The sequence below is a fragment of the Centruroides vittatus genome, unplaced genomic scaffold (assembly GCF_030686945.1).
Source record: "Centruroides vittatus isolate TY-2023 unplaced genomic scaffold, ASM3068694v2 contig_575, whole genome shotgun sequence".
In the NCBI taxonomy this organism is placed as follows: Eukaryota; Metazoa; Arthropoda; class Arachnida; order Scorpiones; family Buthidae; genus Centruroides; species Centruroides vittatus.
This window is the reverse complement of record NW_027122344.1, coordinates 1,221,579-1,242,379: the sequence shown is the minus strand read 5'-3', so window position 1 is coordinate 1,242,379 and position 20,801 is coordinate 1,221,579. Positions and strand designations below refer to the sequence as shown.

General features: G+C 29.4%; 1 protein-coding gene across 6 annotated transcripts in view; it reads left to right on the top strand.

Annotated features, from left to right (window-relative positions):
- Positions 1-20,794, top strand: part of LOC136979044 (unconventional myosin-Ib) — a 314,495-nt gene extending 293,701 nt beyond the window's left edge. For 2 of the 6 annotated variants that reach the window (XM_067274936.1, XM_067274934.1), the window contains 6 exons: positions 4,118-4,249; positions 8,837-8,943; positions 11,027-11,162; positions 14,623-14,775; positions 18,262-18,389; positions 18,667-20,794. In XM_067274936.1, the coding sequence (XP_067131037.1) occupies positions 4,118-4,249; positions 8,837-8,943; positions 11,027-11,162; positions 14,623-14,775; positions 18,262-18,389; positions 18,667-18,790 (780 nt within the window). In that variant the 3' untranslated portion in view covers positions 18,791-20,794. Of the gene's footprint in view, positions 1-4,117; positions 4,250-8,836; positions 8,944-11,026; positions 11,163-14,622; positions 14,776-18,261; positions 18,390-18,666 lie in introns of those variants that run through there. The other 4 variants (XM_067274932.1, XM_067274933.1, XM_067274937.1 and 1 more) reach the window with 3 other exon arrangements.
- The last annotated feature ends 7 nt before the right edge of the window (positions 20,795-20,801 follow it).

Sequence of the window (20,801 nt, the reverse complement as noted above, 5' to 3'; positions counted from 1 at the left end):
ATGTCTGTTCTCCATAGTACCATGATGTCATCCGCGCATCTCGTATATAAGCCTATGTTATTGCCGTAAGAATTTATTCCTGAGTCATTGGATGCATCCAAGCATTGCTTTAACATAGCTGGAAAACAAAGAAATGAATCTAACCAATTTCTCTTAACTTTTGTGGGATTTGCCATCAAGGAGGGGGAGAATTCAACCCTAGTCAGGGTGGATGAGCAGTGAAAGACAGTATGTAGGCATCGAAACAAGTTCCCTTCAAAAGTTTAACGATATTTATTTTAAACATTCAAAGGGAACTTACAATTAGTTTCTTGATTATTGCTTCTAAACTGTCTTTAGATTTGAGATCCAGAGATGAAAAGTTAAAATGAATATGAGATTTCCCTCAACAAGTCTTTCACCAAAATTAATGCCCCAGGGCAGTGTTTTCCTCAGGTGCTGGGTTGAGACCAGCATTAATCTGGTGATGTTAGAAAAGCTTGTGCCTGTATTTTACAATGCCTTTCCTAGTTAGTGTACAACAAAGATCAGAACTTGATGTCACTATATAGATGCTTTAAAGAGAAGGATGGCTGGAAGAGAATGAAGTTGGTGGGAAAAAGCTCCCTGTCCTTAATTCCTGTGGTTTATATAGGATTTGTAGCTTTATTAATAGGGTTCCTATTAATTTAGATTGTTCTTTCTCCTTTCCCAATTGGTCACAACTCTGTTTCTAGGTGTAAGAGGACACAAATTAGGGTGAGAAAATAATTATTTATTGAGAGTTAATTCCATTTTCCTGTTTCATTGTATTTGTGACCATCTGCACCAGAGTTCACTTGAGTGGACACCTGTAGATTTTCATTGCCTGAACTCATCTCTCTCTCTCATGACTTAAAATAAGTGATGTAACTCTTTTTGTGTTCACAATACACATTTTTTTTTGTTTTTTTTTGGTCATTCATGTTACATAGTTGCAATGCTGTATATTATGCATTCTTTCAATAATAATTCTAGTCAATTCATATTCTTTTAATGTTTAAGTAGGCCTACATCTTTTAAGATGTAGAAAACTGATGTAGTGTTATAAGTACAACGTGAAAGAAAAAACACATACATGTGTTTACCAATAAAAACGAATTTAATTTCGTGATATATGTAGATATATAAATATACAGATTCTTTTTGGATTCCCGCTGTTCTTTTACTCGTTTACAATTGTCCTCGGTGATGGTTTCAGCATTACAGGCAATCCAAGTAGTTGGTCTTATCCCAACTCCAAACCGACAATGATTCGTATCTAATAGTCTCTCGCGCGTTCTTAATCTAACTTAATCTAATAGAAGGTAGATAGAAGAAGGGGAAGTAAGAAGAGTAATAGGATAGGGGTACCCAATTTTATCGGCGAGTAGTCCCAGTATTGCTTCGCCTTGACTTCTGAGTCTTGAACGTTACATTTTCTTGCAAATCGGCTGTCTGAGGGTTCTTCTCCCGATATATCAATACACTTCCTTCTTGATCCGTTTTCTACGGTCTCCTTTCTTACAATCTCGTCGGATTCTACTCATGAGCTTTGCCACCACACGTCCATCATCTCTCGTGTCTGGCCCAAAAATGTCCACTCGAATCTTTTTTCCCCTCCAGGCCGTCTATTGTCTCTCCCCTACCTCCTGGTGGGCTAGGAGTAAGTCCAAGTTCTTGGAAGTTTGAGACAAAGGGACAAAGAAAATTGGAAGGAAGGATAAATTTATAGAAATAGAATATAAATTAAACCTAAAAATATACAGAAATAAAGGGTGTACAGCCACAGTAGAACCTGACATCTTTCACAGATTAAATTTAGATGTGAAACAAGTGTATCATTGCATTTCTAGCCTCATTTTTCATGAAATTTAGCAACATTACATGTATTGCATAACCTATTCTCATTTTAAAATTTTGACATGAATTCAAGATGGCAGCAGTCCAAGCAGTCCAGTTGACAAACATCCTTATGTTTCAGCCTCCAGGCACAACATGTATTTATCATGCCAAAGTTTCCCTTGCCCAACTTAGTTTGATTTTATACAGGTGTTATACAAAATGAGTCAAAAGTTGCCTAATATATTATATCCATAATAAATTATATTTTTTATTTATTAAATAAGGATCTCATTAGCTAAGATTATATAGTCTTACATATACATAATTTTTTTATGATTAGATATCTGATTTATTTAGAGAGAAAGAAATACAAAAGCTCCAAAACAGATCATTTAAACTAATGGACTACAAATATACTGCTGTTTTTTTTATAGCAGTTTTTGGTTTCAGAAAATTTATAAATTAACAGATGTCACACAATAATAAACTCAACAATATATATCTAACTTATTTATTTTGCTCATCCCATGTCTCTAAAACACCATGAACCAATAGAAATATTGTGTTGTAACAAATTGATAAATTGTGTATTCTATCAGTTTGATCTTTATTTAATGTTTATCAGAATACTTTCTTGAAAGAAACCCATAGTCAAACCCAAAAGACAATTTGAGATCAAATGCATGTTATGTAATTATGCTAGTTATCTACCAATTGTAACTTGCATTATGAATTCATCAAATAGTTTCCCCTTTGTTTTAAAACATGAAAAAATCCTTTAGTTCTGTAGGCATTCCTCTGTTTTTGCAAGTTTTCCTGAAACCACCAAAGACACAAATATGCATGCATTGCTTTTACTTCTCTCCTATTCATTTTTTAGATATATGCTTTAATCATTTTTATTAGAACTCCTAAGTGAACTTCTATCTTGAAGGCTTTTTTGTTTCCAATAATTTTCCTCTCTCTAAATAATAACTCTCAGAGAACTATTTAGAAGGTTCTGTTTAGAAGCTAAGCAGGCAGCTTTTGAATCTATGTCAATGCATGTTGTCAATTGACATTAAAATTTTTTCTATCTAATTTTTCATCATTATTTTAGCCTTTATTATTATTATGTTTGTCCAATGAAAAATGAATTTTTCAAGAGAATCTTTGATGGATAGCTAATCAGTGTTGTTAACAGTTAAGACATTCACTATGACTCAATAAATGCAATTTTAGTAGGTGGTTAATTTATACTTTTTTCATCATTGTAAAATGAATTTTGGATAACAGAAGTAATTATTATAAAATAAAGATATAAAATATTAAATTTAAGAAAAATAATTATATACATACATTATCCTCCTATACAATAAAAATATTATTAAATAACTTTAACCTTCAAGCTAGAAGACAGTAAAAAAAATGAATCTTCACATAGCATTTTTTTCTAAACAGTAATTGAATGAATGAAACAGAATTTCATTATCTTATTAGATATTTGTAGCTAGATATGGAAGAGGAAAACCCAGGTATCACTCAGTGGTTCGATCTAGGAATGAGGGAGAAAAGTTAAAGACTGAAGGTGAAACTGAAATTGATAGCGAGATAGGATAGTAGAAGGTTTAGTGGTTTTACATTAGTGTGCAGTGGCTGCCCATTTATTTGTAAAAGAACAGTTACAGGAAATTATATTTGGTACAGATGTTAACATTTAAAATACAAAGCTTATATACATTGATTGCATGATAGATCATTTTCATGAAAAGGTTATTTCTAAATAATTATGGTAGTTAACATACATTAACAGTACTAAATGAAGGTGGGTTTAGTGGAAGTAGTAACACTCAATGATTAGTTCTGAACATAGTCCGTTATAACAGCAGAAAAGACATGTAACATAAGAATTACAATAATGATGTGGTAACTCAGTACATTAATACATGTAGAAATTTACTAAGCACTAAATGTATAGTACGAGATGAAGATGAGGCATACAAGTAGTCCAATTTATTTTGCAATATATTTGAAAAATACATATAATCTGTTGAAATATGAAACAAAGAATACAACTGAGTCAAAGATGATATATTTAAATGGCATATTATTTTAATGAACAATAATTACAACAATACAATAAGCAATTTCAAAATAGATTATTTACAAGTCTAAACATATTTTATCAGCATAATTAAATTTTTCTTAGATATTTTATATAAAAATAATTCTTATTTAAATAACAAATTAATTTAATTATATTCTTATTTTTATATAATCATATTTTCCATTTTAGAGAAAAAGTTATCTTTTATGGTTATCTAAGCATTTACCATCAGAGTCTCCTTTAAGTAGGGAATGGCCTTCTGCACCTCCTTGTCTTCGTGAAACAAGTTATCATTTAAGAATATTGTATCATAAGTGGCGAGTATGTTTAAGTTATTTTTAAAAATTTTGTGTATATATTATTTACATGCATATTTTTATAAATAATAAATTGAATCTTAGATTATTAATTTTCATTTATTATATATTTTGAGATATTTTATTTCATTTTTGAAAATGATAAAATATTTAGATTTTACTATATCAATTTTTATTATGAAATCCAGAAAAAAATAACAAATAATTATTTATTTTAAGTTATCAAACATAAGCACATACAAATACAAGCAGACAATATACATACATACATACATACATACATACACTTGAGAGAGAGTTACTTGATCCAAAGGTTAGAAAAACATAGTGTGTGGTTAAGAAAAAATGGGCAAAAGAGATGCAAGATAGCATTTGGATTGTGAAATTGTGGTGTGGAAGTAGACATTATCTTGTTCTTCTTATCCTTTATTCTTTTAAATCCTTTGGGGTCTTATCTAGGATATGAAAAGAGTAAAGTTGATACAATGGAATTAGAATTGGTCTAAAGGATCTGAAGAGGATTGATATGTCAGAACTAGCACTTTTGCTGCCATTTGATGCAATTTTGCATCATTCACACACTGGAAGTTTATGGTAAATTGCACATGTATTATTTTTCAGATGTCATTTACTACTACCTGGAAGTTTAAGAAACATTTTATAAATTATATTTTATTGCTTGGTTTCTTAAGACATAATTATAATGGTTTGTCATTTTGTCTTCCAGTAGGTACTAGTTATGTGCCAGATCGTTAAAAATGTATATCCACGGATACAGATACAGATCATTAGTGTCTAGATACGGATACAGATCTCAACTTTCATACTCAGTTGGCACCAGTGCGTGTGACCTTGGACCGATAGTTGACACTTTGTGTTAGTAACACAACATGTTTTGACTTGTACTGTGAATGTTTTTGTTTATAGTTTAGTTTGACATGGGATAGCATAGATTACGTTTGTGTTTTTGGAGAGTGTTGAGTTAAATTAAAATAAAAACAATGTCAACAAAAAACTTTAGTAGTGTAATATGGAAATATTTTACGATAGTAAATGACGAATGTGCCAAATGCAAAATTTGTGAAGGAAAGTATTCCCATAAGGGTAAAGGTACGACATCATTAAAAAATCACCTTCAGAGGAAACATCCAAAAGAATATGCTTTATTCTTAAAAGAAGACTCTGCTAAGAAAAGTGCCAACAAAAACTTTCAGCAGGGAACATCTTTACAAACAGTAAAAAGAGAATTTAGACAAACATTTTTTAACGAATATATAGAAAAAGTCAAAATGTGGGATAATACAAACCCCAAATCAATAAAAATTGACTACTTAATTGCCGAAATGATAGCTTTATCTGGTTTACCTTTTCAACACACAGAAGGATTAGTGGTTCCGACGATTGTGGATCATGTTGTTCCAAATTATGTTCTAAAAGGCAGGAAATATTTTACGGAACTTGTTTGCAGCAAACTTTACGATAAAGTGTCATCGAAAATAAAGAACACATTGAAGGATTTTGAGAAAGTTTCCTTTACATCAGATATCAGGTTAGATTCTTTGTCAGGAGTTTCATTATTATCCTCAACATGTCATGGCATTACAAAAGATTTTATAAGAAAAAGTTTTGTTTTGAAAGTGGAGATTCTTGATGAATGCCACACAGGAGATTACATTTCGGCAATATTTCAATGTATATTTGAAGAGTGGGGAATCTTGAAACAGAATGTACACTGCATGGTAAGAGATGGGGAATCCAACATGAAGCATGCCTGCACTTAATCTGACATAAATAATATCGACTGTATGGCACATCAGCTGCATCTGGTGGTCAAAGAAGCTATTAAAAATGTTGATGCAATATCCATGTTACTTACAAAATGCCGAAAAATTGCAGGACATTTCAACCATTCTACAATGGCAAAGCAAAAATTAGAAAAAATACAAGTTCAACTCAATCAAAGAGTTTTAAAACTTTTGCAAGACTTGCTGACACACTGGAATTCCAGCTGTTATATGTTGGAAAGGCTTGATTGCATTAAGGATTCGTTGTCTCTTTATTCTACTAATAATAAAATAGAACAGCTTGATGCCAAAGAGTGGATTTTAATTCAAGAATTAGTGATAGTACTGAAGCTACTGGAGGATACCACAAAAAAAATTGAGTGCACAAAACATATATATATCCAATGTTATTCCTCTAGTACAAGCATAAAATAAATTGTATGACGAGATTCAAATTTCTGCTAATAGTGGGGGAAGCTCTCAACATCAGCACACCTGCCATTCTTGATTTTTTGTCTTCTTTGAAGAATGAATTAGATTATTGTTTTTCTGAAATTGACAAAAATATATTTTTCCAAATAGCAACATTTTAGACCCATGATACAGAGGTAAATTCTTCAGTGACTTTCTTATCAAAGATATAAAACAGAAATTACTTACAGCTTTAGAAACAGAAGTAAATATCACAATAACTACAATTAGCACAGAAAAACCAAACGCTGTAAGAAAAGAGCATTGCAACAATGTAGAAGACTCTGTGGCCAATATGTCAGATAGTGATGATGAAGATGAGGAATCTGAAAACCAAATATCATACACTAATGCTAATTTTCTCACAGAATATGCCAAAGAAGAAGATTATCAAAAGACCAAGATCCATTAAAGTATTGGGAGATTAATAGTAAAAAATTTGGAGGTCTTAGTCACATGGCTCGCACATATTTATCGTCACCTGCAACAAGCATTCCAAGTGAGCAGTTTTTCAGTGCAGCAGGAATTATTTATGATCCTCATCGTAAAAAGACTCTTGGGAGATAAAACTGCCAAGTTATTCTTTTTGAAGTACAATTTACCATTAATTAATTTTGATTATGACATTTAATTTTTTTGAAGTTTCTAAAATTGTGATTACTTTATCTGATAATATATAATATAATATAACCATGATGATTATTTCAATTAGCATTAGAGGTTTGATCTCACTATAAAGATAGTTATAGTAAGTTACCAGTATAAGGTATTAATTTAATTAATGTTTAAATATTTAATTTTTGCAATATGAATGTGTTAAATATGTGATTTTAAGAAATAAAAAGTGATTTCAATTGAAGATATTAGTAATTTATTGCTACCTATCTTTAAAATTTCACCTAAGAAATGAAATTCATTAAGATAAAAGATCCGTTAAAAAGTAATGTATACAGATACGGATACAGATTTTTTTTCCCTCGGATATCTGCGGATACGGATACAGATATCCAGCACATCACTAGTAGGTACAGTTTCACATCGCATATAATTCAATAAAAATTACTTAAAACTAAAAATAAATTTTTTATTTTTTTTTTGTATATAACAGTGACATACTTTATGAAAAAAACAAGAAATTGCATATTTAGTGCATCTTTTTTCAGTAGCAACAGCAAAAATGTTAAAAGTAATTACAGAGATAGTTGATATATATTAGAAAGGTACATAGATCATTTTTTTCAAGTTGGTGTGCATAGAAACAAGTTAGTTTGGGATTGGCTCCAAAGTTAGAGCTAAGCTATTCTTGTTTTTATTACACCAATTTGATATAAGCGAAGTTGACTAAGTCATGTTCAGTTGAATAGAAACAAATAGACAATTTGCATACAATTAAGTGTTCACAATGTTGATTAAAGAAGTTAACAAGTATTTAGATGAAAGTGAAATGAAAGATCAGAATATTAACACTGAAGGCAAGACAACAATAGTGTTAGGATCAAAGGTAGTAGGACCCTGTAATAGAACCCCAGCAAATATCGATAGTTAAGATGTCACGTGACATGAATGAAGAAAGCTGCTAATAAGAATGTAATAAATGAGTAGACATCCACTTAGAAAAAATAGAAATGTTGTGAATAGTAAATTTTTGTAATGTTCTAAAAGATTAAGTTTGTCTGTCATAGATAGCTTTTTAATCCATCATATAGTTCATACTTTCTATGTAACAAGCAAACATGAAAATGAGGAAAAAGAATTGGAATTGGAATGGAAGGAAGAACATATTGGTGAAGAAGATACACATTTAGAAAAGTTGAATTCTGAATAGGCATAAAGATTACATCAAACCTAGATGTAGAAGCTTGCTGATTTACCAGGCATTATTTAGTTTTATAGAAAAATAAATTTTAGTAAAACTAATAAATAACATGGGTCTTTTTAAAAAAAAGCAAGTTATTCAATGAAAATGAAATAAAATTTTTCATTAAAATATTTTCATAACAGATGATATAACTATAAATAAAGTTGATCAAAATTTATACAATAAATTACTTGCAGGATGTAATAAAAATTTTCAATCAATAATACACTCAAACCTCTTTTTGTGCGGTCTATTTTTGTGCGATTTTTTATTTGTGTGATTTTTTTGTGTGCGGTATATGAATTTCAATCAAATTGGTATACTGCACAAAAATAATTGCACAAAACACATTGTACGTATAAAAAATCACACAAAAAAAGACCGCACAAAAACAGGTTTGAGTGTAATTATAAAGTTGATTCTTTGAAAATTAGAATTTTAATTTAAATGTTATCTAAAAGTAACTTAATTATTCCAGTGCCATAAGTACAGAATGCAATTTGATCAAACAGCTAGAAACAGAATGAGAGAAAAAGTAACTGCTTGTTTTATATTCAAGGATCGTAAAGCTTCCTATGCAAAAAGGTATATATTTTATTTATATATGTGGACTAAATTACAAGTTTTTCTTATTTTCTATATGATAAGAACTTGCAATTTCTTGAAAAAGTTGAAATAAAGAAATAGCAAATAGAATAAAATAAAAGGTTTTGACTAACTTAGATTTTAACTTTTAAGCTGCAGTTTTACAGTTTTCAAATAATCCTGTCTGATATACTGACATGTTCTTTTATATGTATTGGTTTAAGAATGCATGTATAGTGCTTTTATTTTGTAAACTAAGTCAAAAGAGTTAATAGTGAAGTTGTTCCTTATTACTTTATTTATATTTATGAAATTTTCATTTTGATTACATTATTTGATAAATTTTTATAAACAAAAAAGAATTTGTTGTTGTATAGTCTTAAAAAAGTGTTTTTAACATTGATTTTCTCTAAACTTTCATTTTTGTACTTACCATCTTTTACACTTATTGTAATTTCTTATATGAAAGATTTGTCAGCTTGTGGTACCTAATATGGGAGTACTGTTGCAAGAGAGTGCAGCACTGATTTTGTTTGTTTTAATTGATGCTGATTTTGATAATAGCATTATTTTTAACTTAAAACTAATTTATTATTGTTGCATGTCACACACTGATGTTTTGTTCTGTTTTCAAACATTAAACATGATCTTTAAATGATGAAGTTAAGGGTGTTAATATTTTTAAAATTAATTGCAACATTTTTCTTAAAAGCTTTATATATTTCTAACACTATATCAGGCCTGGAAATCTTTATTTGAAGTCCTGTTTTAATTTTTCTATATCACTACAGCAACGACCAATCAGACAGCACTTCATGAATGGATAAAAAAATTTTTAATGCAAACTCAATAAAATTCATATCTTATGTGACTGCTACATCATAAGTAATATATGAATAGAAGACACGACACAATATAAATAAAAACAATGAATTTTAATTAGGAGAATATTTTTGGAAAATTTACTAGTGTTTCTCTTCCTTTTATTTTGGAGTGTCAGGGTCCCTTGGCCCACCACTGTCCTATATTATCATTTATTCTTTTTTCTGGATTTATTTATTATAATTTCTAAATTTTCATACCATTTCCTTTTGTACACATTACTTTCATTCTTTTTTTATTTTGAATGATTCTTTCATGATTTCATATCTGACATTGTGGCAATGCTTTGCAACAGTGGAGCCTCTATTATTGAGTTTTATAGCATTTGCATGTTGTTCCTTAAAGTGTACTTTTAAGTTTCTTTCTTGTTTCTTCAATATAAGTATGCTTTTGTTTACAATTACATTCAATATTTACATACAATTACATACAAATGTATCAACTTTTTTGAAATATTTTCTGTAATGTAAGATCTTAACTTTTTTTAAATGTAAGTATATTTATATTATATCTTATGTAAAAAAATAACATATAATTGTAATGCCCTTCTTTAAAATATACTGTGGTAACTTAAGAACCTGTAAACCAGAAAGAAATGAATGCTGTGTTTTATGAAAAAGATTAAATTGAAGAGCCCAAAATGCATCTTTAATCAAATAAAGTAACATGGCAAATATTTGTCTGTTGTTTTCTACCTGAACATTTTCCAGAAAAATGGTGTGGTAAGTTCATTATAGATGCAATAAAAATTTAAACCAAATACTAAGGATAAGAAGCAATTTCATTGTAATAAAAGCTGATCTGGGAATTATCTTGTTTGCATCAAGAAGTTTAATCCAGTAGCATAAATAAATATCTTTGTGTTAATGATCAATCATTGAAAGGATGTGGAATACAATAACTGAAATTTTTCATTAACACAATATTTGTATAACCTATTACAGGATGATTGTATTATGTTTCAGTTATATGATACAAGATTGATGAAGATGAACACACAAGGGATAGTTACAAATGCTTGTAACTAACCCTTATGTGTTGATCTTGCATTGAATAACATTATGTAATCTTTTGTCATTCTTGTTGAAGAGTTACTGATATTAACTTGTTAAATTTGTATAACTTTATATTTAGCTAAATATTCAGTAATAATAGATAAAGTTTTTCATATTTATTGAAATGTAATATTGAATTGTTCTAGTGTGTCTCATCCATTTCGTGGAGATTATGTTCGTTTACGTCAAAATGTTAAGTGGAAGAAGATGGCTGCAGAAACCGGAGATCAATATGTTGTTTTTGCTGACATCATTAATAAACTTACCCGTGCCAGCGGAAAGGTATTACTTTATTTATTTATTATGTGAAAATTTGAATTTTGCAAAGAAGAAAAGACATGTTATCTTTAGCATATTCACTAGCAATATTTCAAATAAAAAAAATCACCAATCATACATTCCTGAAAATAATTCATAGATTATTTGTGTTTAAAAGTGGATGATTCTCTGCCAATTTTAAATTAAAATTATGAACTCATCCAATAACTTTTGTTCTTGAAGTTTAGACAAATGATTTTAAAAACTGTATGTCAAACAAAGTCATGTTTTTAAAGATCCTTTTTCTAAACTCTATAAAATTTTTAGACTGTTGTTCCATTTTTCTAGAAACCACAAGATATACATGTATATATCAGAGCTTTAGTTTTATCCCATTTTCTGTATAGCAATCCAGATTTCAATTGATATTATTAAATACCTACTTGAACTTGGAAATTCTCCCTTTCTATATAATGACTTTATAAATAGTTCTCTGACTTGACTGTTGACTTTAATGCCTATTAATTCTCTTCAGTGAATAAGCACTAATTGAGCAATTCTCTGTCATTGGATAATTTTGAGTTTGTGTACAGCCAATGTCTTTCTTGTATGTATGTATGTATGATTGTTGATTTAGTAAGAAAGCTACACACACAGTGTTTAGCTGGAAGAAAAGAGGGTAAGGGAAAGGGGAGAGGAAGAAGGTGGGAGAGGAGATAGACAGTAGAGAAAAGTATGTACGCCATTAAGAGGGATCTTATGGCTACAGTACTCTCTAAGTTTGATGTTGGCATGCACTTCTTAGGCTGCAAGGCCATAGTCCCCCAAAGGGTCTAAAAAAACCTGAGTGTAGCAAACACCAATAATTGAGTGCAGTTACGAATAAGCCAAATGTAGAAGTGAGTGCCAAGTGGCTGTTAGTAGGAAGACTTATATATACTTAATACTAATAAAACTGAATGTGATTGCAAATCTTAATACTACTTAACAGCTAGACAGACAATGCAAAAAGGAAACGAACACAATGACAACTAGACGAGACAAACGGACCGACAGAGACAAAAGGGCAAACCCGAATTTTTTTTATTTATTTAAAAAATTGATTGTTGAAAAAAAAATTATATATATAATTTTTTTTTCAACAATCATAGTAAATAAGCAGTAAATAAAATAATTGCTATTAATGCTGTGTCTTAGGCATAACTATAAATTTCAGGTCTTCTGAAAACATTTTGAGGGCCCTAGTAATACACACAAAATCATAAAAAATACTACTTCAAAAAATTTTAATCACATGAAAAAACTTAAAAAAAGTTTTTACATTAAAAAATTTTTTTCAATGAAGACAAAGTCTGTTAGAGGGACAACCATCTATTTTCTCTGTGTTCATGGCAACTGACCTTCTTTTATAGGGTACTTGTTGCCAAAAAATGAAAAAGTCTTTTAAAAACAAAAAAATTATATCCAATTAAAAGTACAAGTAATTTCTAAAAAAGGAACTGGTGACATACAGACATGTAGCCTATAAAGGAAGGTCAGTTGCCATGAAAATGTACAGTCTGGAACACAGAAAATAAATGGTGGTCCCTCTTGGGCAGACTTTAAATTATTTTTTAAAATGAAGACAATCTCCATTGGACAAAAATTTACAGATTAAAAAATTTTGTTACTGGACTATAAAGGTTGTTTAAAGTATGTTTGTGATTCGTTCCAGTATTGAGAACATAATTTTGACATTTTTGATCTTACTCAAGATCTGCCTCAATTCCTTACATTAATGATATTCCAAATTAGAATGCACTGAGCGACTTTTCAAAATATTATTTTTTAAAAATTAGAACATAAGCATAACACTTTATAACAGACATGGGCAAATACGGCTCTTTTTGAGTTACATGCGGCTCTTGCTGAAAGTGTTAATTTCTGTTTTTTATTATTATTTTTACAATTTTATTTTTATAATTTTGTGAAAATATATTGATTTTTTTTAAATAAACATTTGTTTTATATTATATAATAAAAATCACGAGCCTTACCATACTATCCGCCACGACAGTACAGAACTGCGGCTCCCATGCATTTTGCAAAACCTACATTTCTTCTCCCACTGAACTCTTGCTTGCCCACCCCTGCTTCAAAGTAGTCTCCTCCCCAACATATACACTTATTCCAATGGTGTTTCCACTTTTTGAAACAGTCCTGGGATGCTTTTTCCGGAATACTCATTAGCTCCTCCATTGTTTTTTTTTTCTATCTCTGGAATGGTGGCAAATCTTTTTAGTTTGGGGAACAGGAAAAAGTCGCATGGGGCCAGGTCAGGGAGTAGGGTGGGTGGGGAAGCACAGAAGTCTTGTTTTTGGCCAAAAACTCACGAGTTCTGAGGGACGAATGAGCTGGTGCATTGTCATGGTGAAAAAAAAAACCATTCACCACTCCTCCAAAGTTTGGGCCATTTCGCCTGATTATGTTTCTTAGGCATTTCATAACCCCCAGGTAGTACTCCGTGTTGATTGTCTCACCTGTAGGTAGGTATTCGTGATGTACAACCCCCTTTGCATCGAAAAACAGTCAACATCACCTTAACATTTGAGCGAACTTGTAGAGCTTTTTTGGAGAGGGGTGATGTTTCACCCACCCTCACCATAAGCCTTGGTAATCAACTCAAAAGTTTTCGTGAAGGATTTCCAGAGTTTCACACCACTTCACATAAACAGCCATAACTAATCACCAAAACAAGATATCAACAAACGGGTTGAAACATGTTACTTGACAGGTTTCTGTGGACACAACACCTCCAAGCAGATTAAAAAATAACCAACTGGAGGTGCACTATTCAAAAAGTTTGGGAACTGTTTGAACAACCCACATATACAAACTAAAAATAGTAATACACATTATGGCATCTAGTTAAATAACACAAAAATAGAAATTAATTTCCATTTTTGTGGAAATTTGTCCATTAGTTAATATGCACTAAATTAAACTTTAATCCAATGCTGTTTAATGTGTGACAATATTGTGAAATGAACAATTGTTTTTCACCTGTTGCTCTGATGTCAGTAGCCATATCCAGTAGTCCAGGGATTTCGACCTTTTTATGAGAAGGACCACGAGATGATTCACATTAAAATCACATTCAGGAAGTCACTTTATTATTGTATTTAATTGAATTTTGTAATGTAGCTAAGTCATTAAAAATTCATATAGGAATACCAAATATATATAAATAATTAATACATTTTTTGGTCACTTGATAAATTTCTTAAATTAAAAAGTTCATGCAGTTCTTGCAATAGTGGCTATTGCAAAAATGCACAAACTTTTTGGTCATACCATAAAATCAAGCTGTTTCAAAATTTCCAAATACAATTTATGCATCAAGAAAATTCAAATTCTATATCATTAGTATTTTAAAATATTTAATTATTATTATGAAATATATAAATTTATTGGAAATAAATTTTTGGAAATATCTTATTTTTAGTGCCTGCAGACATTATTTGTTGTCAGCACCAGCTCAATGTTGGTAATGGACCAACGTACACTTCAAATCAAATATCGTATCCCTGCAACAGATATTTTTAGGATATCATTAAGTCCATACATGGATGATATTGCAGTTTTTCATGTTAGAGCTGTAAGTATAAAGAATGTGCTTGATAACAACATATTTTATTTGAATTTGAATTTAATTTAACAAACAATGCTAATGAACTGAATTCCTTATAAATTAAAGATTTAGATAATTATATGTTTGTTTTAATTTCTAAACAGAATCTGTAATTTTTGGAAATCTTAAATTTCATGTTTTAATAATGATGACGGAAGAAACAATTTATACAAAATGAACAGTTAATTATAATTATTTGTTCATCTTGTAGCAATTAAAAAATGTTTTACATCCTATATTGTAATAAATCTTTTTAAAATCTATAGCAAATCACATATATCTATTACGGACTTATCACACCACAGTTTTTAATTAATAAAATCTGAATGAGCTTTCCAAACAAATATGTACATTTAGGGTGATTATTACCCTTCATCAGTTAGTTATAATTCTATTAAAACATAAAAACAAATTTTTGTTTTAATAGAAATTGTTGGGTTGCAATTTGAAAAAATTGTAGACCTATAAATTTCCACTGTTGGCCATCCATCCATCTATCTTTCCTTAATCTCAAGAATGGAGTTAGATAGATGAAAGATGAGACCAGATATGGAAACTTTGGGGCAGGACGTCCTGATTAACTATATACAAACCAGAAGTCGTATTTCAATTCAAAAATTTTTTCCTGAAAGGTGTTTAACAATAGAGTTTTGTCAGTCATCAAAGGAAAAGTATGATGTACAGGGGCAAGTCACTACTAATTTGAAGTGGAGAGCATATATTTTAAATTATAAATCAAAAATATTATTAAAAATTGCAGGCCGGCAATGTGACGATGTCACAATAAATAATTGCTCATTTTACAAAACAAAATAATTGTGTAAAATATGCTATATATTAGAACTAAAATTACATATAAAATTCAATATACAGTCAAACCTGTTTTTATGTGGTGGATAGGGACCGCATTAAAAAAACGCATTAAAAAAAAAATCGCACGAAACTTCACAAATGGCTGTAAAAAATAGTTTTCGCAATACAATTAAAAAAATATTTTTTTATGCAGTCAATAGGGACTGCATAAAAAAAGTCTCACATAGAAAATAACTCGCAACCGTACGAAATAGAATTTATTGACAACAGATGTCAGCACTTGACTGCATCGTCTGGTCTATTGTCTGTTTTACATATTTTTGTCCAGGTGGTGTTTTGTTGACTTAAAAAGTAAATTATTTCATTTTTCGCATATTCATGCAATAATATTACTATAATAAGTGCATTTATGCTATAATAAGTTTATTTAGCTATAATAAGTCAACGTGAGACATGACGAATCGCACGAGACTAGTCGCCAACTATACCGCACAAATAAAAATCGCACATAAAAAGAGCGCATAAAAACAGGTTTGACTGTATTTAAAATGTACATAGAAAAAATAATTGATAGAACTACATTAAAGATGAAGAGAAAGAAAAAGAAATCAGGGATATAATTAAAAACTTTTTGTTGAATAACTATCCAAAAAGAATATTGAACAAAAAGAACAACAAAATTATATAAAAATACAATATTATAAAACTACATATAGCAGATTCCAAAATATATTTAAAAATTATAATATACAATTAATACCAGAACAGACAATTAATAAAAATAAAAAACTATCTTAAATTGAGACAATGTAGTGTACAAGTTAGAATGCACATGTGAATCTCCGAAAATATACACTGGAGAAACAAAGTGAAAATTACAAACAAGACTATATTTAATAGATTAAATATGTTCTTTCAATAATTTGAATTACGCCACAGCTAAACATTGTTTCCCAAGGTTGCAAATTAATGCAAATCAAGTAAAGATGTTGAAGTAAGATGAAAAAAATTAAAAGACAAAAACAAAGGAAAAATAAGTGTATTAATGAAAATGATGGAATCACATTGCAGAAGATGTGGTTATCCATTTTGAACACCAGGTGACACATGACAATGCATAGATATTTACATGTTAGAGAAACTAGAAAGATATTAGATTGTGAATTAAAATTTAATGTTAAGTGCAAATTGGAAAATACAAAAATACTTAATCTTTAAATTTTAATATTGTACTATTAATTATGGCAAGAGTTTGGATTAGTAATAATTACACACAGTAAGTGGAGGTTGTGGGTTCAAGTCCCACTCCAGGCTAGTTTTTTCATCCAGAATGTTCTAAATTATTAATTTAGATAAGAGATGGCACTTAATATTTACCTCTAGTATCAAATTACTTGTATTTATACTAACCAGTTATTGAGAAGTATCTATCACTCATAAAAACAACACTAGCAAATAACAAGAAAAAAGGATAAAAGACCATAAACAAAATGTGTCCAATGATAACTATGTTACTGCACTTTTCCAGTTTGCTCTGATCCCAGGATGTCTCTCTGATGGGACAGTGCTAGATTATTATATAAGATCTGTCTTTAATCAACTGTTCCAGCTCTTGATTGTGTTTAATCACATACATCATTGTAGCTGTTTGGAACAGTTTGTCTTTCTTATAATAGTATTTTGGTAAATACTCAGAACTTGCTCATGCATCTGTAGAGAATGGATAGTGTGAATATAAACTGAGTTTAAGCTGGGGAGAATACTTTAATATGAATAAAAGTATATGCTCATACTCATACTCAATCCTAGCAATATAGGAACATATTTATTCTATCAACTCACCTCACTCTTGAGTATGTTGATATTAACAGTCCTTTTTCTAATGAACAGATATACTGCATGGTGTGAACATATAGTTTTATCTTAACACAACTGCACAGTAAGCAGGAGCTTGATTCAGAGCAGAACTCAACCTGAATCTTATTCCAGAGTATTCTAAATAAATAAATTTGGGCAATCTTGTATTAATAATTAGAATTAAATTAATTGGTTTGCCACAAATATTAAAAAATTGTTTTAACCAAGTTGTGGCCTGACAAATCCAGTATTAGTACCAGTAATTCTGAATTAACTGTATTATTTGATCTCAGATTTGCTGGCTTTTAGTCATATGCCATATTTTCAAATATCTGGATTTTTTGTACTGTGATTCAGGAGGTACTAGAGTATTGTTATCACCACCACATATTTGTAAATAAAAGAGAAAACTATTCTCTGGTTCATGTGATTCTTTACACATTTTGAGATCATCTACATAAGAAAAAACTGTTTGACATATTGATAATGAAAAACATATAATTTGAATGCTACTACATACTACTATAAATAGCATTTGTTTTCCATACAGCAATGATAACATAGCAAGTAGCAGAAAAACAATTGATATACTGTATCAATTGTTTTTCTGGAGCATCAAGTTTTCATAGAAAAGTCTATTTCTCTTAAAGATATACAATTTCAATTCAGTATAATAAATTAATTATAAACTTTTAATATAGTAAATTTACATTTATTTACTTACTGATAATTCATTACATTTCCATCAGTCAGTGAGTTTAATTGTTAATCAAATATTTTCAGACAGAAGCTACAAAAAAGAAAGGCGATTTTCTATTTGAGACTGGTCACGTTATAGAAATTGTAACAAAATTATATCTTGTTGTTCAAAATGCTACAGGAAAACCCCCAGACATTAGTATAGCAACAGAGTAAGTCCAGTTTCATAATCTATATTAAATTTTCTTTTACCAAAAATCCAGACATTAGTGAATTATTTAAAAATTCAAACAATACTTAGAACAACAGTCGTATTGTAAACCTTATCAAGTTCCTGTAATTTTTTAAAGCTAAAAGAGAGAAATGAAATGTATTATTTGATCTCAAATTTGCTGGCTTTAATTTAATCATATGCCATATTTTCAAATATCTGGATTTTTGCAGATTAAGAAACATTGTTAAGATATTAATTAATTTACTTCTTAACAGATTTGAAGCAAATTTTGGAAAAGAAACAGTCATAATCACCTTTAAATGTTCAGGACTTCCAGATGCTCAACCTGGTCAAGTTAAAATCTCAAGAAAAGGAAACAGAATGGAAGTTGTATTATGAAAGTTAAGGAAATAAGTAAATTGTTTTTAACTTTATCACAAATCAAATAACTGCCCATCTTAAAACAAACTGTTATATAAGAATAGTAATTAATGATATGTGCTTCCATTGAATCCGAGTAGCTTGTGGGGTTTGCACGATTAAATGGTACGTAGACAAAACGAAAATAAGAACGATACACCAATAAATTCCTTCATAACTGTGATCAATGATTGCATTAAAAGCACCAAAAATATTAAATGTGTTCAAGACAACTAGGAAATAAATTAACTATACTTTTCTCAATCAAATGGAATCTTTTATCAGTTTCCATTGATATGGAAAATCAATGTTGACAAATTAATGCTCAGCTCATAATGCTGTTTTATATAGGAAAAAAATTGTCAATTAGCAATTTTCTATCATTTGTGGTGCAAATCAATTCTTATTTGACTCATTACTTTTGAAAATGAATTGTCATAATGTTATAGTTAATGTGCTCAAATATGAGGCTAAATTTTAGCCAGGAATGCAGGGTATAAATGAGATTTAATGTTGTTATAACAATGAAATTGCCTTTCACGAATGAATGAGGTATGTGTGCTCATTTAAAAACCCATTTATCTGTTGTAAATATTTTTAGTCACAAACTGTATTATTACAGTTCTGTAAAAGAAAATAATTGATAAATTTTCATCTTTTAAAACCATCTTCACATCACGCGAATTATTATAAACAGATGAAAATCTTTAGTCTCAATGATAGTATTTCAATGAAAAAGTCAACAGAAAGAATTTGATAAACTCTTTTTAGAATCATTTGTCTTTTATTTTCTATTTGTCCATTTTATAGAAATGCTGTCACAATTCAACTTAAAAAAAAACAAAAATACTTACTCTTTTAATACATTCATGAGTTTAACCACTAGCAATTATATATTACTTTCTTCTAAAGTATAATCGTCCTTATGCATTTCACTTAAATATCGTAACGAATGATTAATCTACACCATGTTCGAGGCAAGAAGAAAAATTACGGAACATACTGTTGGATGTAATCATAAAAAATTGAATTCACACTGTACAATACAAAAATATTGTATCTCATTTATTATATTTTTAATAATATTAAATATGACAATGATGTTATAAAATAGAAGAAGATTGTTGTCGATGCCTGCAATTTGTTGAAAATGTTAGATTTATCTAATGAAAGTTATCAGATTTTAACCGTATTAATTAAATCATCAAGTAGTATACAAAATATTTCTTTTTTTGTGAAGCTTTAACAGATATTTATTCATTTCTGCACAAAGTAGTCATACTATGCATTAGATAATTCTTAGTGTTAAATTTTTCTCCATCTTTGTCTTAGTTTATCATCACAGAATTGATTGAACAGAGCCAAGACTGTGTTAGTGAAAATCAAAATAGGGACCAACAATGCCTGAGATTTGTCAAGAATGATTATGCTGGTTCTGCTCACTGAATTTATGTGAATGTGTATATGTTTACTGTTATATTTTGTTTGTAATATTAAAATATTCTCTTATAATTTAAATTATTTAAGAAAATACTAAAATGTTCAAGTCTAATAGTATTGTCAAAATTTAGAGATTATGTAGTTAAACTGCACTTGTAATTGTTTCAATTTGTGGCAAATTTACTGATTCATTATCATACTATAGTACATGTTTAAAGAGACTGCCAAAAATCTCATGTTTTTGATAACATCTTTTAATGAAGATGTTATGTTAATCATTGCTATTTGAAACAACAGAAAAAGTTATTATTTATAATGCTAATGTACATATTATTGCCCTATGTCAAACTGCTCCAAGTTGGCAGTTTTCATAGTCCTCAAAATATCAGCATGTGAAAATGAACAATATTTCTCATACAAGTATTTAGAATAGATGCATTGTACAGTAATTCACTGTATAGATACAAGTATTTATATGAAAATTTTTCATACTAATTTTGTAATAAAATTATTATTCAAAAAAATGTTTTTGTGATTTTCTTTCAGTTTG